This window comes from Monodon monoceros, unplaced genomic scaffold (genome assembly GCF_005190385.1).
Source record: "Monodon monoceros isolate NGI ecotype Baffin Bay Population unplaced genomic scaffold, NGI_Narwhal_1 Super_Scaffold_19, whole genome shotgun sequence".
Lineage (NCBI taxonomy): Eukaryota > Metazoa > Chordata > Mammalia > Artiodactyla > Monodontidae > Monodon > Monodon monoceros.
In genome coordinates this window covers 66812652-66837056 of record NW_021703775.1, presented here as the reverse complement: position 1 = coordinate 66837056, position 24405 = coordinate 66812652, and the positions used below count along the sequence as shown (strand labels likewise).

Below are 24405 nucleotides of genomic sequence, written 5' to 3'. Positions count from 1 at the left end.
AGAGGTCATAATGATGAGTATAAATAGGAATCAGCTTGCTTAATGCTAAAAACTCATGCTCTTTAACATGCAGTCAGTTCATGTGTGTACCCCAGGGTATTCAGAAAAGTGATTTTGTAAATCAAAACACATTTTATGATATCAAACATGAAAAACTATATGAGATAACTTAAGGCAGGGAGAGAGTGATATTTGGCCTATACTGTACTAGATCAAACAGAAGCAGGACTAAGGAATCTTGTATGCTTATCACTTGGACCCACTCTCTACAATCCCACACAAGTGAGGGAGGCGTGGTGGTGCATTTTCTCTGTCAGGTGAACTCTCAGGAGCTGTGCTGTCCAATACGGTAGTCATGAGCACAAGCCACATGTGGTGACCGAGCACTTGAAATGTGGCTTGTCTAGACTGCAATGTACTTCAATCGTACAATACATGGCAGATTTCAAAGACTAAGTTGTAAGAAAAGAAGGTAAAATATCTTATTAATTTTATTTATTTAAATTTATTAATTAAGTTATTTTTGGTTGCATTGGGTCTTCGTTGCTGCGCGTGGGCTTTCTCTAGTTGCGGTGAGTGGGGGCTACTCTTTGTTGCGGTGTGTGGGCTTCTCATTGCAGTGGCTTCTCTTGCTGTGGAGCACGGGCTCTAGGTGCGCGGGCTTCAGTAGTTGTGGCGAGCAGGCTTTAGTAGTTGTGGCTTGCGGGCTCTAGAGCGCAGGCTCAGTAGTTGTAGCGCACAGGCTTAGTTGCTCTGCGGCATGTGGGATCTTCCTGGACCAGGGCTCGAACCCGTGTCCCCTACATTGGTGGGCGGATTCTTAAGCACTGCACCACCAGGGAAGTCCCTCATTAATTTTAAAGAACATTTTGATTACACGTTGAAAGGACAATATTTTGGATATATTGAGTTAAGTGAATATATTAAGATTAATTTTACCAGTTCCTTTTTACTTTTTAAAATGTGGCTAATGGAAAATGTAAAATTATGGACGTGGCTTGCATTATATCCTATAGGACAGCCTGACCTAGGGGGATGAGTTGCATCAGTCTTTTCTGTGCTCTAGGCTGCTTGTGCTGATCTTGTATAGACGTGACCTAAAATTACCTCTGACCGCAGAACACATGCTGGCCTATCATCTTACCACAGATGTGTCTGTTGGCCAAGGAGGACTTAATAAAGTGGGGATGGTTCAGCATAAACCCTATCTCAGTACTGGAAAAATTCAAAGTACCCGCACACTGAAAGACAGCATACCTCCTCGCCTTTCTCCTTCAGTGACCTCATTCTCTCTGCTACAGTCAACTGCTGCTCTGTGTTGCTGACTCCTGAATAGACATTTCTGGCCTGGCCTTGGCTGATGAGTGACAAAGCCCAAGACGAAATTTGTCTGGTGGACACTGCCATATGGCGAGCTTGTTCATGCCTCAAATTAAACTTGTCAAAACTGCTACTCATCCCTTCATTTAAAGATGCTGATTGTTGCCTCTCTGGGTATTTGTGTTAGCTCTTCTACTACAATCTATACTCTCGAGGGCATTACCATACACTATAAACCAGACAGAGTCTACCATAACAGGCACCCCATACACAATATTAAATATCTTTGCACGGAAAATGCAGTATTTTGTTACACAGATAAGAAAGAAACAGAACTCGATATCCCTAGAACACAAAAAAGAGGTTTAAGACAGGGAATGAGCTGCTGTTAGCAGCAATAATTACTTAAATGTAGCTTAAAATAATGGACACAGACTGTTGTTAGAATGAAATCTTTTGTCTACTGTCTTTAAGTGGAATATATTTTTTGGGGGGTTGTTATTGCAACTTTGAGATCACTAAAGTAGAACTAAAAATACCATAACTTCATGATAAATGATTTTGTGAAACTGCATTATAAATAAAAGACATATTGTGAGAAATCCTAATTTAAAACAACGCACTCGTGACTTCTCACAATGCAGTAGGTTCTTCTGTCCTAGGTGCTCCATGAAATGCTTGGTCCTTCTGAATGTTAATTCTAATTTTAAAAAATCTTATGTAGGGCTTCCCTGGTGGTGCAGTGGTTGGGAGTCAGGGGACACGGGTTCGTGCCCCGGTCCGGGAGGATCCCGCGTGCCGCGGAGCGGCTGGGCCCGTGAGTCATGGCCGCTGAGCCTGCGCGTCCGGAGCCTGTGCTCCGTGGCAGGAGAGGCCACAGCAGTGAGAGGCCCGCGTACCGCAAAAAAAGAAAAAGAAAAAGAAAAAAAATCTTATGTAGGTGTTTTTATACTTAAAATAGTTGGCAGCAATTATGCAAAGTTTACTTGAGGGTAAAGGGAAGTTACTGTTTTTTTCCCCCCGATAAATTTATTTATTTTTGGCTGTGTTGGGTCTTTGTTGCTGTGCGCGCGGTTTCTCTAGTTGCAGTGAGTGGGGGCTACTCTTCGTTGTGGTGCATGGGCTTCTCATCGTGGTGGCTTCTCTTGCTGCAGAGCATGGGCTCTAGGTGCGTGGGATTCAGTAGTTGTGGCATGCGGGCTCAGCAGTTGTGGCGCACGGGCTTAGTTGCTCAGCGGCATGTGGGATCTTCCCGGACCAGGGAACGAACCTGTGTCCCCTGCATTGGCAGGTGGATTCTTAACCACTGTGCCACCAGTGAAATCCTGGAAGTTTCTGTTTTTAAAAGACAAATGTTTCAACTATTGCAAGGCCTCGTGACAGGCATAGCTGTATATATAGACTTTTGAGATTTGGTTGCTGTTTAAAGAGCAGACAAAATTGAACACTAACAATAAGTTAGAAGTAATTGGTTGCTGCCATTTGCTCAGTAAATATTCTATAAATATGATTCATCAACTTTCTTTTGCACCTATCTATTTACATTTATTTACTTAGTGTAACTGAAATGACAGATGAATACTTAACTACTTTAGAGAGAAATATCAATTCTGGGTTCACATGAAGGGTAATGGGATGCTACAGAATATAAGTATAATTTTGAGGCAACTATACCACTTCATATGTATTGGATGGACAATTCTGTATTTGAATGATCAACTAGGGAAGTATAAGTAAAGGGCAACATATATATTTAGATTGGAAAGACCATACATTAAAACTTGGAGTGGTGGTTATGGTAAGAGATCCATAGGAATAGGGTAAAAATTGATGCTTCTGCTCTAGTTCTGGAAATGATACTCCAATATGTGAAACACATACCTTCATTACTGACAATTATAGAAGCAGTTCCTGTCGCAGCATCTTTAGTCTGATATGTAAATTCTAAAAGAAAAAGGAAATCACAGTCACGTATGTACAGCCTGGCAAGGATAATCTATTTTAACAATTTCAATGCACCACTAATCCTTGGAAAAACTTTTTAACCTTTAACCATCTGGAATGATAAAAAAGAAATAAGTAATTAGTGCTAATTTATACCCATCACCTATACAATGAGAAAAATACAAGTCTTCACACTTAGCTGCGCCTTTTTTCTACATTAGTGGCAACCCAGCAAACCACCCCCGCTTCCAATGCCTTCAGATTATTCACAGTTGTACACATATGCATTTTTCTAGACCGCCATATTTCTTTTCTTCAGTGAAAGAAATGACAGACTTGAGATGAAAGACTAAAGGTCAAACTCATAAAATGAGATTGTTTGATTTTCTTCATTTTCATAAGCTTCGCATCTCATTAAGAACTATGGTCTGGCGTGTAAATGGAAATGTTGATCAGGCAGCCTTTGGCAGCAGCAAAGAGCCTTGGACTGGAGCCAAAGACCTGCACTCCAGTCCTGGCTCTGGCTCTAGCTAACTGTGTGCTCTTGGACAAATTCAGAACCAATCTGGCCTTCAGTTTTCTCTTTTGTGAAATGATGGTATCAGCATCAGTGGTTTCTAAGATCATTTCCAGCTATGACATTCAATGACTTTTCTTAAGATATCTTTTGTGAATGCAGCACCTGTTTTCTCTTGTCACCTACTTTTTTTTTTTTTTTTGCGGTACGCGGGCCTTTCACTGTTGTGGCCTCTCCCGTTGCGGAGCACAGGCTCCGGACGTGCAGGCTCAGCGGCCATGGCTCACGGGCCTAGCCGCTCCGCGGCATGTGGGATCTTCCCGGACCGGGGCATGAACCCATGTCCCCTGCATCGGCAGGCAGACTCTCAACCACTGTGCCACCAGGGAAGCCCAACTTTTGAAACATTTCTATGAGATGAATGCTTGTAACCTCCTATCATTTTATTCCTGTCTGGAGAAACGTACATGAAAGAATTAACCAAAGGATATTTAAGCAAGACTAGACAAAGCTGTGCATAAAAATTCTCTGGCCACCAGGGGAGGATCTAATAATTCTATTGTAATTTCAACTTGTAACCAGATTCCAGAAGAAAGTTATAAAAACTAACTTTAAGAAAGATGAAATTTTACCTGTAGAAATATCATTCTGTTTCAAGTTTTCTATATAATCATTGCCAAAGGAATCTTTGCCAACCTGTACCAAAGAAATGATGAACATTAGATTTTTTACATTTAGTAAAATGCTACAATGTAGTTTTTAGAATACTTAGCATTTTAAAAGGGCATATCTGCATGGTACTTTGTAAACATTAACTAATTAATCCTCTTAATGTAAGATGCTATACTTGATTTCAGCCCAAATAATTGTTATATATTAAATGTTCCATTTGTATCCTGCCTAAAACGTGAAACATTTAATGACTGTCACAAGTTCTGTAGCTTCACTCTCATTTTGATCTTTTCATATGGAAATTGCCATTGAGACAGAGCTGTCCACCATCAACAATCCTCAATATTTATGAAGAATGTCAGCTGTTCATACTTCAGTATAAATGAAGGCATCTTTGTAATGACCTGCCTGGTGTTTTAGAATCTTCTTATCTTCTCCACTGACCCTGACATGGGGCAAAGAGGAGGGAATTTAAAAAGTCCTTGCTAACTTGGGTAAGTTGGTGTAGTGGAATTCTGTTGTTTTGCATCCTAGCATCCATTCTGGTAATGATACTTCGATTTTTCCTTTGGACTCTTCCATTCACAGACAACATGATTAGGGTTTCACATTTTTTACAATCAATGAATCTATATTGACACATCATTATCACACAAACTCCATACTTACATCTGGGTCCATTCTGGGACTGTACATTCTTTGGGCTTTGGCAAACGTATAGACATGTATTCACCATTATAGTCTCATACAGAGTAGCTTCACTGCCCTAAAAATCCTCCGTGCTCTGCCTATTCATCCCTCCCTCCTCTTAGCCCCTAGGAACTTCTGATCTTTTCACTGTCTCCATAGTTTTGTCTTTTCCAGAATGCCATATAATTGGAATCATACACCATGTAGCCTTTTCAGAATGGCTTCTTTCACTTAGTAATATGCATCTGAGGTTCCTCCATGTCTTTTTGTGGCCTGATTACTCATTTCTTTTTAGTGCTGAGTGATATTCCATGGCATGGATGTACCGTTTATTTCCCCATTCACCCACTGAAGGACATCTTGGTTGCTTCCAAGTTTTGGCAATTGTGAATTAAGCTGCTATAAATATCCATGTGCAGGTTTTTGTGTGGATCTCCTCCTATTTTTACTTTTAACCAGCTTGTCACCATTTAAATATCAGGAGACTCCACAAAAACAAACACGTTTCTGGGAAGTCCTGAAAATTTAGAGGTCCTGGTAAACACCAGGCCTACATTCTTGCAAGACAACAGAGCTGAACCTATCTCATTAGTGAGCACATGCTCTCTAGTTCACCGTAGCCCCCACCTGGCCTACTGCAATGTATGCTACCTGTTTGGCCCCAGAGGCTTTTAGGCTTGCCACACCTGAACTATACTTCTATTTTTCTGTCCTGCAGATGAGTGCTTGGTCAGTGGATAACGTCTCTATCTAGGTGTCAGCACTCCTGGTATATTCTGCTCCTCTTTGGACATATCAACAGAAAGAAACCTAGAGGTTAACTTGATCAAGAACCTCAATGAGTGATGATAACATTTCCTGGTAAGCTTTTAGACTGTCTAGGTTAAGGGTCAGAAAATTTTTTCTGTCAAGGGCCAGATAGGTAGTAATGATTTAGACATTGCAGGCCAGATGGTCTCTCCTGCACCTATTCAGCTCTGCTATTGTAGTGTGAAAACAGCCAAAGACAATCTGTAAGCAAATGGGTATGGCTGTGTTCCAATAAAACTTTACTTGCAAAAGTACATGGTGACCAAGATTTGCCCCATGGGACACAGTTTGCTGACCTCTGACTTAAATGCCACCTCTGACGCCTTCTTCCTCAAGGAACACTTTTCCCTCTGCTCCTTTTCTGGTGGAAATGCTGATTAGGCAATAATCTCAAATAATATATAAGTTGTTATTAGCAGAATTTCTGTCTCTACAGTGAAGTACAGAGGGTTGCTGTGGGGAGAGTCCCCTGGTAGAAGGAGGTCATCGACTAAAGGTTTCCTTTATGGAAGGCTGGCCATTTTCTACCAGGTAAGAGCCAAGGCATCCTGTTTCTTAGGTCAAAAACTCACACCAGAAAACAAAATCTTTGTTATCTCATCTTTAAAAAAAAAAAATTTATTTACATTATTTAACTCTCTCCCATGGGTAATCAAAAGTGTTGTATAGTTGGGAAAGTATCATTATAAGAATGCTGTAGGAATTAAGAAAGGCCATCCCTAGGCATGTGGAGCCTGATACAAATTAGAGCAAAGGAACTTCTCTACCCTTCCGTATCAGTTTTATACAGGCAAAATCTGTTTAAGGTGAATACCAAGGGCAGGCTTGATAAATGGTGCTGATATTACAAATATTAGGAAGTGCCAGGGTTCGGAAGAATTGTTGGAGGGGAGGAAGAAACCAAAACATGGAGTTTTGCCCTCAAGAAACTGATGATATTGGAGGGAAAATAAGACGTGGAGACACAGCTATAACACCGGGTGGAATATCGTGTGCATCGGAGGCCTAATTAGGAAGGGATTTCATGCTCAGGCTGTGGAAGCTTTTGCAGGCTTGCTGCAGCTGTATTTTAGAGGCTGCAGTAGCTGCCTGTCTTCTTCCTGCCCAGAGAATTACCTGATTGGCTACATCCCTCAGTGATTGTGATGGTTCCAGATTTATTCTAATAGTGATTTCCTGGCAAATCTGTTGGCTGGCCTTCTAAGTTCTGCATGAGAAGTGGAATAAAATGCTTTGTTTTTGCCTTCTTTGGTATTCTCCTGTCAAAAATAAATGGAAAAATAGCAACACTGTTGAGGATTAGAAGAAGTTGACTCCAGCTCCATTAACTTCGCATGGAGGTTGTAGTGACACATTACAAAGTAAAAGTAGTGAAAAAAGCCTAAGAATAGGAAGACAATATTTTCATTTGTGTCATGGAAGTCAGAGGTCCCTTCACATTAGCTGTGTGATCTGGGGCAAGCCACTTTAACCGTCTACAGGCTTCAGTTTCCTTATCTGGAAGGACCCAGCCAGGTTGCTGCGAGGGTAAAATAAAATAATATGCATGAAAGGACATTTAAAACTTTAAAGGATTAAGTAATATGACTTGGTGTCGTCATCATCACCATCATGGCTGTGCTGCTGCTACTATGGCTGCTTCTCTTGGGGTAGGGGCAGGGCTACTGCTGCTTGGAGTCAGTCTTATAAACTACTTTCCTGCCCATCCAGTTCTCCCAGACACTTCTGATTCTTCCTGTTGCTGCCTATCTTCAACAGAAAAGCAACTGATCATGGAAGCAAGCAGGTCGGTGCATTATTTTAAAAATGAGACTGTATTACTATTATTATTTTAGTAAAAACATAACAGCTCCATTAATGGTTTGGTGTAAATAATGCTGTTTAATATAACCACGTATCTTGAGAATTCCCTGGTGGTACAGTGGTTAGGACTCCATGCTTTCACTGCCGAGGGTGTGGGTTTGATCTCTGGTTGGGGAACTAAGATCCCACAAGCTGCCTGGTGTGGCCAAAAAAAAAAAAATATATATATATATATATATATGCATACACACATACACACACATATATATGTACATATATATATAACCATGTATCTTATTCCTTTCATAAGAACAATATAGCCAACTGGGAGCATATCTATGCCCAGGCTTACAATATTTATTGTATTGAAACAGGGACAAAAAGCAATGGAGATCTGAGTCCTATTTAAAAAGTCCTTTACGAAGTGAGAGAGTAGCACTGACATATATACACTACCAAATGTAAAACAGATAGCTAGTGGGAAGCAGCCGCATAGCACAGGGAGATGAGCTCGGTGCTTTGTGACCACCTAGTGGGGTGGGATAGGGAGGGTGGGGCTCCCTATGATCCTCAGACTGTGGCCTTGGCCCGTGACTCAGTTGAGTACTGACTACACAACTCTTAAGTACTTGAAGTGTTTCATTACACGTGTCACTGTACGCATCTCGATGGATTCTTGCTTAATAGCCTTCATCACAACGTCCTGACAAATATTTCCCCTTAGCTCAGTATCGGATGTTGTGCCTGTGCCAGTGCTCCTCCATCAGAGCTTGAATCTGAGCTTGTTGCAGGGCAGTAGTAAGTTAAGGCTGCTAAGAAAATTTTCTACCTGTTTTTCTTTTGCTCCATCTGTTCATTTTTAGCTTGAGTAATCTCATGATTTTGGTTTTCTACTTGGAATTTGTTATCTTTAAGAAACCTGCTATAAGGCAATTCGGCTAATTTGCTAAATAAAAATATACTTCATAATTGAATGAAATATTATGATTAATGGATAACAATAACTCTTATTATAAAAGATATTTTTTCTTTTTAAGAAGTCTAAGAATATGATGCAATCTGTTTAAGCTTAAATAAATCCATGTCTAAAGGTCCCAGGGTATCTAAGCAAAGTAACCTTGTATAGGTTTTAGCTGAAGCCATGTTTCCATGTCCTTTCTGTACAGACACCCAGGCTAAATTCCACTGTGGGGCTAAACAACAGACAACTAAATCAGTCACAGTAGATATAAAGAACTTTCAAAATTGTACAGGTGCTCACATAACCATCATACACAGACCAGAATAAAACAAATAGCACCTTTGTTTAACCAGCCTCCTTACTCGAACATTTCCCAAAATGCAAAATAGAAATATTTGAATTGTGAAACTGAACTTGGGAAATGAATCAGGAAACCATGGGAATGGATGTGAAAGGAACAGAAGGCATGCGGGCTCAGTAGTTGCGGCTCACGGGCTCTATGGTGTGTGGGCTCAGCAGTTGTGGTGCACGGGCTTTGTCGCTCCACGGCATGTGGGATCTTCCCGGACCAGGGACAGAACCTGTGTCTCCTGCATTGGCAGGTGGATTCTTAACCACTGCACCACCAGGGAAGTCCCCCAGATTCCTTTCTGATCCAAGATACAGCATTAGAAGAAAATAGCTTAGAGATGAGTAAATCATCAGTTATTAGACCAAGTTTCCAAGAGCTGTGTTACTGGAGTGAAACCTGCTAAAAACAGGATGATTTATGCTGTTGTTTAGAAGCTGGACCACAGAAAACCACTGGAGTAGGCTAATTCCCCTCACTTCTTACACTCCAGTTATAAACTCATTAAATTCAGGGAATGCAGCATTAAGTTATTTGAGGACTGCTACTTCCCAGAGGATTCAGTGAGGTAGAAACTAATATGAAGGACGAGGAAGATTGCTCTCTCCTATTTAAATCTTTAAAAACAACGAACCTGGGCTTCCCTGGTGGTGCAGTGGTTAAGGATCTGCCTGCCAATGCAGGGGACACGGGTTCAATCCCTAGTCTGGGAATATCCCACATGCCGTGGAGCAACTAAGCCCGTGCACCACAACTACTGAGCCTGTGCTCTAGAGCCCGCGAGCCACAACTGCTGAAGCCCGCGTGCCTAGAGCCTGTGCACCGCAACAAGTGAAGCCACCGCAATGAGAAGCCTGTGCACCGCAACGAAGAGTAGCCCCCGCTCGCTGCCAAGTAGAGAAAGCCTGCGTGCAGCGATGAAGACCCAATACAGCCAAAAATAAATAAAAATAAATAAAAAAACCACGAACCTCTCAAAGACTCATACAGATACTGAAACATGCATGTACATGTACTTGTTTATAGCAGCACTGTTCACAACAGCCAAAAGGTGGGAACAGCCCATCAGCACATAAATGGATAAAGAAATTGTGGTATATACAATGGAATATTATTCAGCCACAAAAGGAATAAAGTACTAATACATGCTATAAGGTAGATGAACCTTTGAAAACATTATGCTAAGTGAAAGAAGCCAGGCACAAAATGTCACATATCATATAATTCCATTTATAGGAAATATCCAGAATAGATAAATCCGTAGAGACAGAAGGCAGATTGGTGGTTGCCAGGGGCTGAGGGGAGGGGGGAATGGGGAGAAACTGCTTAATGGGCAAGGAGTTTTTACTTTGGAATGATGGAAATGTTCTGGAACTAGATAGAAATGGTGGTTGTACAACACTGTGAATGTACTAAATGCCACTAAATTGTTCACTTTAAAATCGTTAAAAAAAATGAGCTCATGTCTTAAACCGGGTTCTCGCCTCTAGAACCCTCTCCACCATACTTTACACTTACCTTGCACACCATAGATGTCTTTGCTCCAAGCCTAGCTGCTTGGACACACTGGTTGGCACCTTTCCCTCCAAAGCCAATAAAAAACTTATGACCATGGATGGTTTCACCAGTTTTTGGCAGACGAGAAGTAAGGCTATCATAATTTTAAAAGAGAAGGAGAAAAAAAAAAAGCACATTGGAAACTGCAATCAATTTAAGCTCTTCAGAAGACAGAGGGAAGTTTACTGATGGAGCTCTAGTCTTAGCAGCCAGAACTGCAAGCAGAAGCAGGAAAGGTTACCTTTTCCTTGAAGATAACATTCAGTAGTTCGCATCACTGTCAAGAACGCGTCTGCTTGACAAAACTCTTCTCTCCCCCACTGCCCCACAGTCATACTGCTGTAGCTCTACTTCACATGACGGCTCTTAGAGTCTGTACTGCATCAGGGTTGTTCACGGGTGCCTCTGTTTTCCATCCTGGGGAACTTTTGGAGGGAAATAACTTCATATTCCCCCTTCCCAATGCCCAGCACAGAACTTTATTCACGGTGGGACTTAATAAATGGGACCAAGTTATTGTGCATTTCTGTACAGGTTTATCTGGTCATTTACAAGAAGCAGGAAGTGTGCCAGGATTCTGGTAGTCCTGTTCAGGACCTAAGGAGAAGAGGGAAGTTGCAATGCCGGGCACTAAAGAATCTTATTTGTTTCCTTGGGGGTGGGGTGGGGGTGGGGTATTTAGATGGCAGGATTAGGTTTTGGTCCTAGTCCATCCTGTATACCACCCAATTCATGCACTGACTCAAAAAGAGCATATATATATATATATATATATAAAAGCATTCTAAAGATCTAAGTTTAGTTTAAAATTTTTACTATGGAAAATTCCAAACATATAAAACTAGAGGAAATGTTATATTGACTTACCCTATCCCCATGTACCCATCACCCAGATTCAATTATTGTCAACTCATAGCCAATCCTGTTTCAGTCTATACCTTCACTGACTTCTCCAAGTGCTAAGGATTTTTACTGACGTTACTCTCTACTGATAATATTAAACGAGGCAAAAAGCGTAAAAGACTTGCTCCAGGATATGATTTTCATAACACTGAAGGTGGAAGATGCGAGGAAACAAAATCTTTGAAGAACAGATGACTTTAAATGGAAAAGGAGCTCTGGGTATAGGGGCAGTGGAGAAGATCGGCTCAAGTGGCATGAGGACTGGTTGACTGGCCACAAAGAGGGCCAAGGGCCAGACGGAGCCAATGGAGAGATGGCAGGTGTGCCCCAAAGGTTAATTAGCTTTAGACAGGAAAGAAAGACCAAGAGAGAAGTTCACAATAACTCAACTGAGAACCTACTCTGTTTTAGCAGATTAGAAATTTACATTCACTTCCCACCTAGGCTGTGATCTAACTGAAAACAGCCTGTCTGCAATGGAATGACATATGACTGATGCCAAGAACACATGATCGTGTCAATAAAAACGAAGTTTGACCTATGAACCTCCTTTATGTATTTCTAAAAGTCTCAATAAATTGGGCCAAAACTACTCCATTCCCTAGCAGTGCCCTGTCAAATATGGTTATTTGAGATTCAAAAGAGACTCATCAATAATTTGAAAACATCCCACTCTACTCCTCCCCTTTTCAATTCTATTTTTATCTTGGATTCTAAATGCATTTATAGTACTGATGAAAAAAATATACATCTACAAGGTTCACTTCTGAAAAAGGTACTCAATCAAGAGAAAAATGGTTTTAATGTAATGTTATTATCCTGTCATTTAATTTAGCAATGACAAGTGATGATGAGATTTTGATTTGCATCAGAAATCTTAAACATTTTAGGATTCTGTTATGAACAGGCAATGATGAGTAATCTGTGTGATTGAGTAACTATATGAATTCTTGGCTTATTGATGCTGCTGCAAACAACATTCATAGCAACCTTAAAAAGAAAAAATATCCAATGTGGCTAAAAACAGGCCAAAATAATTAGTAAGACTGTCACTAAAGAAACTTATGACTTCTACTATATTTATACTTAGATCTGGGTCATAACTCACTGGTTTGAATTAAGTGTATTTTTTATTATCAACTGTGCCATGAAAATATCACCAGATTATTACTGGGATGTACGTGTATGTGGGGGAGGAGTGAAATCAGGGGTACTGCGTGTATGTGTTTGATGTGGGAGCAGATGGCTGGGATTTAAACTCATTTCTAAACAACTTATATTAACACAAGCACTATACTAATTTAGCCATCACTGAAATTCCTCACTCCTTTGGAACACTACTATTTTCTTTTCCTTCTACATCTTTGTCCTATTCTTGTTTCCTTCCTCCCTCAGTTGTCGCCTTGCCCTGCATGATGATAGGGACCAATGTCTGCACCATCTTATCCCCATTTGCTGACTGAATGAACCTTTGTAAGAGTCTCCTGTTATCTCTGAGGTAGCAGAATATGCTACTCCAAAATATGACTGGAGAAGGACGTGCTACTGCAAAATATGCTGCTTTGGTATATTGATTATCTTGACTGTAGGCACGTGAAAAACAGCAAATGCAGGGAGAGGCTTTCTCTGAACTCCCCTTATCTGCCTACGGACAGATCCTCCCAAAGGAACTCAACTGCCATAAATCCCCTTCCTGGGAGTTTCATCAACCAGAGAGGATGGACTCTTGTCACAGGAGAGACTAGAAGTCAATACCACGCCTAGACAGACACTGTCACAGACTGTCACAACTCCCATCTATTCTTCTAAGGGGCCATTCATCTGACCTAAAAATCATTCACTCTCCCCTAAGAGACCTACACTCCCCTCCCCCTTCCCTATTGAGATGTTATTTAATCACGAATTCTAAGTCACCTTGGGGATTCATTTTTTCCCTGGGTATCTCCCGTGTATACCTGAGGGATACATTAATAAATTTGTTTGTTTTTCTCTTATTAATTTGTTTTTCATTACAGGGGTCTCAGCCAAGAACTTAGAAAGGTAGAGGGAAGATTATTTTTCTACCCCTACATCTCCTTTCCATGTCTCCCCTGTATGGCATCCGTTCTTTCCTCTGAATTGAAGATGTGGAGGTGTTGACGAATGAGGAAGAAGAGGCTGGGATGACTGTTCAATTGTCTGGCAATAAAAATTCCATGTTTTACAAGACCTTGCCCGCTGCATTCCCAATACTGGCAGCATTCCTTTCTATAAGCAAGAACTGTAACTAGAACTCATACTATCATTCCTTCATTCACACATTAATTCAACAAATGTTAAATCAGTGTTTTCCAATGAACCTCCTAAGGGCAAAATAAGCTTGCTGACAATGAGATAAAACCTAACCGTGATGCTAATAACACATGAGTGAAAAAAATATGTCACAGAATAAGATTAGTATGACCTGATTCATGTTTCTTTTTTTTTTTTTGCGGTACGCGGGCCTCTCACTGTTGTGGCCTCTCCTGTTGTAGGGCACAGGCGCCGGACACGCAGGCCCAGCGGCCATGGCTCACGGGCCCAGCCGCTCCACGGCATGTGGGATCTTCCTGGACCGGGGCACGAACCCGTGTCCCCTGCATCGGCAGGCGGACTCTCAACCACTGCACCACCAGGGAAGCCCTGATTCATGTTTCTTAAAAGGAAAAAGATACATGTTCTCATATGATATATAAATGCATAGGAAATGAAATGTTAATGACAGATACCCATGAGAAGGATGGGAGTGGGGGGCAAAAGTGCACGGAAGTACAGTAAGTCCCCTACTTACGAACGAGTTCCATTCCGAGAACGCATTCGTAAGTCCAATTTGTTCGTTAAGTCCAACAAAGTTAGCTTAGGTACCCAACTAACACAATCGGCTATATAGTACTGTACTGTAATAATAGGTTTACAATACTTTTCATACAAATAATACATAAAAAATGAGCAAACACAAAAAATAAAACATTTTAATCTTACAGTACAGTACCTTGAAAAGTATGGTAGTACAGTACAACAGCTGGCATACAGGGGCTGGCACTGAGTGAACAGGCAAGAAGAGTTACTGACTGGAGGAGGGAGAGGAGGTGGGAGATGGTAGGATCATCAGCAATAGGAGACGGAGGGTAAGCTGCAATTTAACCCATGCCTGACGTTGATGGAACGCACGTTCGCATCTCGGAAAGTTCACAACTTGAAGTTTCGTATGTAGGGGACCTACTATATTCAACAAGAATATCTTTGTGTTTTATGGGAAGCCACTTGTTACTACTTCAGATTCATCTGGCCTCGCCGCATCTTTTTCTAGCCGCCAGTTGCCTCCGGCTGGCTTCTTGCAGGTGCAGCCTAATAGAGCCTTGCCCAGGGCCATCCTCTCCCCACTCCAAGATTTCTGTTTCTGTTTCTGGCTGTTCTGCAGGACAGAGCAACCTGTTAAACACATCAAGTATCTTGGTATAAGCTCTTCAGCTTCCCGGCTTCACTTTCCCTGGCCCTCACTCTCGCTCCCTGGATTACAGTCCAGCACAGAGGATGTGCACTCAAGCCTTTGTCTTATTGCCCTGCTTTCTGTTGAAAGACAGTTTATTGCTGATTTATTATTTTTTAAAAGTGAATGAACTAAAGAGTGGAAAGTGAAGTGGAGAGCAACTGGAACATTAGTTACAAACGGGCAGAAGCATTTCTGAATTATAGATCCTAATTTACTTTGAATTAGGTTTTTCTATCTTTTTTTCTTTATTAAAATCATGAAATTAAGGTCAGGTTGAGGACAGGACCTGCACAAAGCACTATCCGCTGTATGAAAGCATCATCATAATTCTTCCCAATTCAAACATGAGCTCTTAGTAGGGTGTCAAAGACAGACCAATTAAGTGCTCAAAGGAAAAAAAAAAAAGGGGAAGCAGTACTGGTAGAAATATACTGTTGCTACCATTTAAAATTTTTAAATAGTGTAAATTTCTGAATGAAGGACAAAACCAGTCATAAGAAATATATTTGAATTTATAACAAATTCGTAACTTTAAAATGTCATGATATTTTAAAGTTGGACAGAAGGAAGCACTGATAAATGTTCAGGTGGCCTCCCAGTCTTCTGGGCCATGAGAGGTCATGCAGTTAGAGTTTGGTTGTATGAGGAAGGAGGCCTGAGCCACTTACAGACTGCATTACCTTTGACAGCTTTTCCCTCTTTGAACCAGCTTCTTCTCTTGCAAAACAGGTTTAATAATACTTGTCAACTCCTTAAATGCCTGGGTTTTGTACTCTGAGTTATTTCACTGACAGGTGTTACCAGAACAACTTATCAATTGCTTTTAACTTCTTGACAATGATGTGCCTGTTACAGATTCTCAGAGATGATTCATGTCAAAGGAAGGAATGACCTGGTGAAACAGGGATAAGAAGCGTTTTGACCAAAGAGGTTACACTGATACTGGCTCCAGCCAAAAGTCAAGGAATATGCTGCTTTTTGGCTTTTGAATTCCATCCTTTCCTCTTCTGGCTGTAAGCTTCTGACACTGTACACCCCTGTTAACAGGGGATTGTACCATTAGTGATCACCCAGTTAACATTCATTATGCTCATTTATTATTCCTACTGCCTGTATTTTTCAACCATGTCTATTCTTCCCAGCATTTGTGTATGTCACATTTACAAGCATGGGGTAATTCCCAAACCAAGCTAGTGATACCTATTTCTACCTCTGTAAAAAGAACTTAGCCTTGCAGCTAAAACTTCATTTTGCGGTGCCTAACCCTAAATTTGCATATATACACGTATGATTTATTTAAGGAAATGAAACATGAATTATGCTTTAGCTGGTTCTTAACTGATTTTGATTTCTAACTCATATCTTTGTCTAGCTAACAAGCCTGTGGTTAAAACGTCATTTTGTCTGAAGATGCAGCTACTCTTGAATTTATAGAATAGATAAACAATACTCTAGTCAGAAGTGGCCAGCCTTTCAGAGTGTCATATACTTGACCTTTATTTATTTAAATTTTGCTTATGTGTGAGAAAGTGTGCTAGGCATTGGGAGAGCCAGTAAAGCCAAGCATGTTATGCTTTTCTCCCACGTTGTGGTCTTACATGGCTTTTCATTCACATCTCTGTTCAAATGTTACCTCCTTGGAGAGGCCTTACCAGACCACCTTACAGGTGAGATACCCCCTTCCTAATTGAATTTTTGTATTCATTCATTCATTCTGACAAATAACACTAGGATTTTGGATCAGATCCAGCCTTTTGATTACTCTTAATTGTGTTAGTTCTCCATGTCCCAATCCCCTGTGGGGTGACATGATGAGAGAAACCTTTAAATCATGAATTTTGGGAGTTGATGTAGGACAGCTGACACAGCTGCTGCTCTTCCTCCCCTCTCGGGTGGGGTGGGGCAGAGAGAGGGAGGGAGGGAGGGGAGAAGAATATGACCTACTGACTTTTGCTCTGTAATGTAAACAAATCCGCTTAGGGGAAAGGAGGGGGAGGTCTTTAGGTTTACAGTCCCTAGAATGTAAATAAATGTATCCAAAGAAAAAGTCTCTATATCTCTCCAGAGACCTCTGACTTGTACAGTTTGTTTGCTGTTCAAACATTCTTTAATCCAAGTGCCAACCTTCTTTCTCAGGAAGTCATGATCATGCACAAATGTGAAAACATTCATGGAGCATCGCATCCCAACAATTTTCTTCATAGCAATATCATTGCCCAACGTTACAACACTCACTTATTTCTTTCCTCTTGCCCTAGCTTCTTTTGGATTAATTGTATTCCATTTCTTCTTCACTATTGATGTGTTATTAACTCCACCTCTTTTTTTCTATTTTTTATAAGTGACTGATCTAGGGTTTATTTATTGTAGTGCAAGTTTCTAGTAATAAATTCTCTTGGCTATTGTTTTCCTGTCTTTATTTCCCCAACATATTTGAAGGATATAGAATTTTATGTTGACAGTTTATTTTTCCAGTACTTTAAAGATTTCATTTTTTTCTGGATTGCATTGTTTCTAATAAGAAGTCTGCAGTCAATCTTTTCTCCCCTTATGTAATATGTATTTTTCCCTCTGGTTGCTTTTAAGAGTTTCTAATTGGTTTGCAGGAATTTGATTACAGTGTGCTTTGCTATGGTTTACATTATGTTTATCCTACTTGGGGTTCATTGAAATTCTTAGATCTATGTGTTTATATTTTTCATAACATTTGAAAGAAATTCAGCCATTGTTTCTTCAAATAGTTTTTGTGCCTCTCCCACTCTTTTTTTCTTCTTAGATTCCATTTACACATGATAGACTGCTTGTCTCATATCACAGAGGCTCTGTGCATTTTGCTCAGTCAATTTTTTCCTCTACGCTTCAATTTAGATAATCTCTATTCACTGTCTTCAAGTACAGTGATCCTTTCTTCTCTAATGTCTACTCTGCTGATAAGCCCATCGAATGAATTTTTCATTTCAAATACTGTACCTTTCATTTCTTAAATCTCTATTTGGTTCTTTTATACGTCTTCCACTTTTCTCCTCATTATGTTCAAGTTCTTCTTTAAACCACTGAGCATATTTACAAGGGCTCTTCTAAAATTCCTTTCTGTGAATTCCATCATCCCTGTCATTTCTGTGTTGGTTTTGACTTTTTTTTCCCTCGGTTATGGATAACATTTTCTTGATTCTTTGCACGTCTAATGACTTTTGATTTAATGCGAAACATTGCAAATGTTACATCGGGTGTCTTAATTCTATTGTATTTTTCCAAAGGGTTGAACTTTTTCAGGCAGTTAATTTGTGGATCTGTTTGATCCTTTGAGGAATGTTTTTGAGAGTTGTTACAGTGAGTTTAGAGTACCTTTACTTTAGGGCAAGTTTACCCCTTCTAACTAAATTGTGATCCTTCTTGGATCTTCACTGAATGCTCCAGGGGTTCAACAATGTCTCTGGCTGGACAGAACTCAACACCTCCCATTCCTGTACAATTTCTGGGACATGTTCAGCTTAGAGCTCTCCAGTAGTTGCCCAGCTTTGTGGAGTTTCTATGTATGTCCATTTAGCATTTAGCAACAGACTCAAGGGGACTCCTTTGCAGATTTCTGGACCTTCCCCTGATTAGCTCCTTCTCTTCCAGTATATGTTCCCATAAATCCTAGCCACCGTAGTCTTCCTAAGTTACGAACTCAGTTTTCTCAACTCACTGATGCTGCCATGCTTCCCTTGAGTTCCTCCTCTCTGTGCGATGGTCAGTAACGTGCCTCCAGGACTTACCTTGTTTGTTTCCTTTCTCTTCTGGATAACACTACTGTTGTCCAATATCAGAAACAGTTGCTTCATATGTTTTGTCCCATTTTCTGGTTGTTTATGGTGGGAAGGTAAGTCTTACACTAGTTATTCTAATATGGTCAGAAGTAAATATTTTTGAATGAATGTTCTACACCTTAAAAGACACTTAGTTGGGATGACAGAATCCCACATACATAATAAATCATACAGGGACTTCCTTGGTGGCACAGTGGTTAAGACTCCATGCTCCCAATGTAGGGGGCCCAGGTTCTATCCCTGGTCAGGGAACTAGATCCCACATGCATGCCGTAACTAAGGGTTCACATGCCACAACTAAGGAGCTGGCGAGCTGCAACTAAGGTGCCCACCTGCCACAACTAAGGAGCCTGCCTGCTGCAACTAAGACCCAGCACAACCAAAAAAAAAAAAAAAAAAAGAAAAAAAAAAAAAGGCCCCCCATAAAAAAAAAAAAAAAAAAAAAAAAAGAGCAAAAAAGCATACGGCTCCGCATTAAAAAACAAAAAATCATACAATGAGGTGAGAGCAGGGCAAAAGTGCTATGTATGACTGTAGCCCAAGTAGAATGGTTATTAAACAAATGTGGTCAGAATAACAGGGACAAAACAGGCTCACATCTCTCTTCAGTCTTCCAAGGTACCAGAGGCATACAGGTCAAAGTATTAAAAATATAAAAACTAAAACACCATCTAATGTCAACTAATCTTTTTGAATAATTATACATATATATATATATATATATATATATATATATATATATATATATATATACCTCCTTACTCCCAGCTGAGAAAAGTCCTGGAGAAAGGATAAAAGCTTGGATAGGGAGGTGCTGAATGAGCTAATTTTGGAACTACAAGGTGCAAGAGGAGAGGGCAGGAGAAATACATATATGTATGTGTATGGGGGATTAGCGAGTGGGGACTGGACAACTATAGGATGGCATAAAGGTATGTGGGACAATCAGGATGCAGAAAAAAAGGAGCAGAAAGAATTGCTGAGACATTTATCAAAGTTCCTGATGAAAAATGTTTTAATTCATTGAAGAAGACAAGCAAAGTATGACAGTGTCAAATAACTATAAACCAAGATTTTATTTTCTATTTTGCCAATTAATTATAGTAAATTTTAAAATTCAAAATGACTCCTGTCACCACATTGTAATTATCTCTAGGCTAGTTCTTCCTGCCATCCGCTGGTGTAGGTAAAAGAAATATAAATGGAATTAATTTTATTGTAAGCAAAATATGATCAGAAGGCTAAATCAGCACACAAAAATAATGTATTCTGGAATCAGTTATTAAAAACGTTAATTTACCTACTATGTTTGGTTTTTAGTGCTCATGCTTCTTTCACATTCCCATCATCACGAATAATCAAGAACTGATTATATTGTATTTGAGCTTCACAATACATTTGTAAGACGGGTCAGGATAGGCATTATCATCATTTCTGTCTTAGGAAGGAAGTGAGAACTCAAAAAAGTAATGGCTTATCAAAATGTACACAGCTGTTAGGTAGATGAGCCTAAATCTGAATTCTGGACTTAGGATTCCACTGCCATGGTCTTTAAATCATTCTGTGCTACTTTCTTTGACAATCAACTTTCTCTCAATTTTTTTAAATGAAAACTTTAAAAATCTACTCTCTTATCAATACTGTATTGTTAACTATAGTCACGCTGTTGTACATTACATCCCTGTCACCTATTTATTTTATAACTGGGAGTTTGTTCCTTTTGGTCCCCTACCCGTTTCACTCACCCCCACCCCTACCTCTGGCAACCACCCATCTGTTCTTTGTATCTATGAGCTTAGTTTTTAAATTAAATACATTTTTTTTAAGATCCCACATATAAGTGATCTCAAACGGTATTTGTCTGACTTATTCCACTTAGCATAATGCCCTCTAGGTCTAATTCTTCTTCTTTTTTTTCCCCTGGATTAGCACCTGCTTATTTTTCAAGACTTGGCTCAGGAGGCATCTTATCCAGGAACTTTCCCCTGTTCTTCCACAGAACCTGCAGGTACTTAGCACACCATACTACAATGATCTATCTTTGTGTCTGCCTTCTTTGGACTATAAATTCCTCAAGAGCAATGACCATGTTATACTAATTGCAGTATCCCTAGCACTTAGCACACTCTCAGTATTTCAGCATTACGTACAAGTAATCAAAATACTGGAGCAACGTTCATCACAAAAGCCCACTTCACCTTGCTCTCCCTAGAATGCAGATACTAGGGTACGAGGAGCTGGCCAAGTAATGGATTGCCAAAGGGACTGCTTAGTAATACCAAACAATAGGTGCTCTTTCTTTGTCATACGTAATTTACCTTTTAACATATATTTTCTTTGAAGGGACCAAAATTAGCAAATTTCCCATGAATGATTTCATTTGAATTTAGGGAATTCAGTTGACAGAAACATGTTTAATGAAACATTAATTTAAAGATTGACTGGTAACTGATAAGCAACTTTGAAGACCAATTTAAGGAGCAGAAAGAATACTGAAGGATGATATTATATTCCTCTACTATTGGGAACGCACGATACTTCTTGGACCAACATTCCTCTGGCTTTTACTTTCCTGAAAAAGTGACTGCAAAGAGACTTTTCTGTTCTAAATTTGACAAGTCAAGAAGCTTCTGGTGGAAGGCAGGTTAGAGGGTACCGTAATATGTCAAACACATGTAACCTTTTCTAGGTACAGTATAAAATTTTGGCCTTTTTTTTTTTTTAAAGTAATCTAGGTCCAACATTTCATCCACTTTGGATCGAAAAGCTTCTAAATTCACTTATGCCACCTTCCAATTAAAATCTTTTGAGAATTAAGCAATCATTTCCTGACTTGCCAAGGATTAAATTTAGATGTTTGGTTGAACATGAGCCTTACCTCTCCAGCCATCACTTTTAATTGGAGCATGTAAAAGGATAACACAGGGTTTTAGTTGACATCATAGTCTATTGCCATGGAAATGTAAACATGGGTTTGTATTAAGCTTGTCTCAAAACAAGTTTTAGGGGTACAGAGAGATGGAAGACAAGAGATAAATTATGTAAAATGGATCCTCTCAATGTTGGAGTGCCCTCGGAGCGCAGACCTCAGTGATCTCATCCTGTCTCATGGCTTTAAATACCATCTATACACTGATGACTCTCAAATTCACATCTCCAGCTAGATCTCTCCTCTGAACTCCAAACTCATATATCTAACTGTCTTCTTGACCCCTTCAGCTGGATGTCTAACAGGCATCTCAAATCTCACACGTCCAGCCTGAGCTCCTGATACTGCCCTCTCCCTACGCAACTTGCTCTGTCACAATCTTCTACATCTCAGCACACATCAACTTCCCCTTCCACTTGCAGAGGGCATAGAACTTGGGGTAATCCTTGACCTATCTCGTACTCCTCAGCAAATCCTGTCAGCTCTACCCTCAAAATATAATCAGAAGATGCCCACTTCTCCCCACTTGCACTGTTTTCAAGCTACCATCATTTCTTGCCTGGATTATTGTAATTAACTCTGACCTGGTCTCCCTGTTTGTGCCCTTGCGGGTCATATTATGTCACTTGTCTGCTCAAACCCTCCACTGGCCTTTCATTTCATCCAGGGTAGGACCCAATGTCCTTTAACCATCAATTGCCCTCCCCTCTCCCTTATTTTCTTCTTCAGCTACACTGGACTCCTTGTAGTTCACTGATAATAAGAGGTCTGCTCCTGCCTCAGGGCCTTTGCATATGCTCTTCTTCTGGTTCTCTGTATGGCTTGCTTCTTTTCTTCCTTTAGGTCTTTACTCAAATCACCTTCTCAGTGAGGCTTTCTGTGGCCAATGATCTAAAATTACTACTTTCATCCCCCTTTCATGCTTTATTCTCCTCCTCAGCATTTATCTAACAGAGAATGTATTTTACTTATTTCTAACTGATACTGTCTCTTCCACTAGAATGTAAGCTCCATGAGGCAAGGATTTTTTGCTGTGTTTTTCATTGCTGTATCCTCTGCACCTTGGGAAGTCCAGAGGCACATGGTACAAAATCAATAAATATTTGCTGAATAATTTTTAAAATGGGTGACACATGTCATAAGAAATAAAGATTAGTGAAAGCATGATTAACCAAGGTCTATGAGCCTAACGTCTAAAAAGTTTCATCTGTTGTTAGGTTCTCATGGGAATCTGTCTTTGGAGGAACTTCGACTTAATTTTCCACAAGAACAGACTTGATTTCTCTTATCTCTGCAATGTGGAACTTCAGAGATGATTGTTCAAGGAGGAAGAGAATAATGATAAATACAGGTGGGTATTAAATAATGTTCATTGTTTGTCATGTTGGATGAGCTAATGATTTTTAAAAGTTATTAGTACATAGAGCTTACTATTCCTAGTGGACTGAAATTAGAAATGAAAAAAGTTGCTCATTGATTGAATTAGCAGTGTCTGGCACACAGTAATGTAATATATAAAGTGAGTTGGACTTGGATGCCATCCAAGAGGGCTAAGTTACTGAAGTAGTTTTATTTCTGAAGTGATTTTACAGTATAGGCATGGGTGTCCAGGCTGGTTATGGTTAAACTTAGATAGGAAGTATGGAACAGTAATGACGATACTATCTTTAGACCTGAACATTATAAAGTTGTTATTCCTTGAACATTATAAAGTTGTTATTCCTTGCCAGCTTACAAAGTAAACACTTAATGAATGCACAGACTATATGCCCTTAAATGAACTGTACATGAAAAGGGCAATAAATATGAGCCAGAGTTAGCGGTACAATGATATAATGGAAAGATAAAGGTTGAGGGGCTTCCCTGGTGGCGCAGTGGTTGAGAGTCCGCCTGCCAATGCAGGGGACACGGGTTCGTGCCCCGGTCCTGGAAGATCCCACGTGCCGTGGAGCGGCTGGGCCTGTGAGCCATGGCCGCTGAGCCTGCACATCCAGAGCCTGTGCTCCGCAACGGGAGAGGCCACAACAGTGAGAGGCCTGCATACTGAAGGACAAAAAAAAAAAGAATGAGAAACCTGGGTTCCCACTAACTGGCTGTATGATTTGGGGTGAGTCATTTAACCTCTCTTAATTACCTCATCTGTAAAATGTGGAGGATGGACTGCTAGGCTTCAATGATTCTCTAAGCTCTAAGTATTGTAAGATTTTTTGACTTTAATCACTGTGGTATGCAGAATTATGCCCCACCCCCAGACCAACCCTGCCTCAAAGATGTCCACATCCTAATCCCCAGAACTTGTGAATACGTAATGTTACATGGCAAGGGGGGAATAAAGGCTGCTAATAAGCTACCTTAAAATAACGAGATTATCCTGAATTATCCATTTGGGCGCAGTGAAATCACAAGGGTTCTTAAAATGTAGAAGAGGGAGGCAGAAGAGTGAGTGTAAGAGTTATGCCATTGCTGGCTTTGAACATGGAGGAAGAGGCCATAAGCTAGAATGTGAGCAGCCTCTAGAAGCTAGAAAAGGCAAGAAAAAGATTTCCTTTGGAGCCTCCAGAAAGGAACGCAGTCCTACAACTTGATTTTAGCCCAGTGAGACTTGTGTCAGACTTCTGACTTGCAGAATT

At 40.2% G+C, this 24405-nt stretch overlaps 2 protein-coding genes across 6 annotated transcripts in view; one reads left to right on the top strand and one right to left on the bottom strand.

Annotated features, from left to right (window-relative positions):
• BABAM2 (BRISC and BRCA1 A complex member 2) overlaps positions 1 to 24405 on the top strand; it is a 475326-nt gene that overhangs the window by 12086 nt on the left and 438835 nt on the right. For all 4 annotated transcript variants that reach the window (XM_029231734.1, XM_029231733.1, XM_029231732.1 and 1 more), the window contains exons 4-5: positions 20776 to 20854; positions 22993 to 23126. The gene's annotated coding sequence lies outside the window, so the exon portion shown is untranslated. The remainder of the gene's footprint in view (positions 1 to 20775; positions 20855 to 22992; positions 23127 to 24405) is intronic.
• Positions 1 to 24405, bottom strand: part of RBKS (ribokinase) — a 74057-nt gene that overhangs the window by 46387 nt on the left and 3265 nt on the right. The window contains exons 1-4 of one of the 2 annotated variants that reach the window (XM_029231729.1): positions 10865 to 11243; positions 10585 to 10717; positions 4414 to 4477; positions 3202 to 3264 (exon numbers count right to left, since the gene is read on the bottom strand). In XM_029231729.1, the coding sequence (XP_029087562.1) occupies positions 3202 to 3264; positions 4414 to 4477; positions 10585 to 10717; positions 10865 to 10884 (280 nt within the window). In that variant the 5' untranslated portion in view covers positions 10885 to 11243. Of the gene's footprint in view, positions 1 to 3201; positions 3265 to 4413; positions 4478 to 10584; positions 10718 to 10864; positions 11244 to 24405 lie in introns of those variants that run through there. The other variant, XM_029231728.1, reaches the window with a different exon arrangement.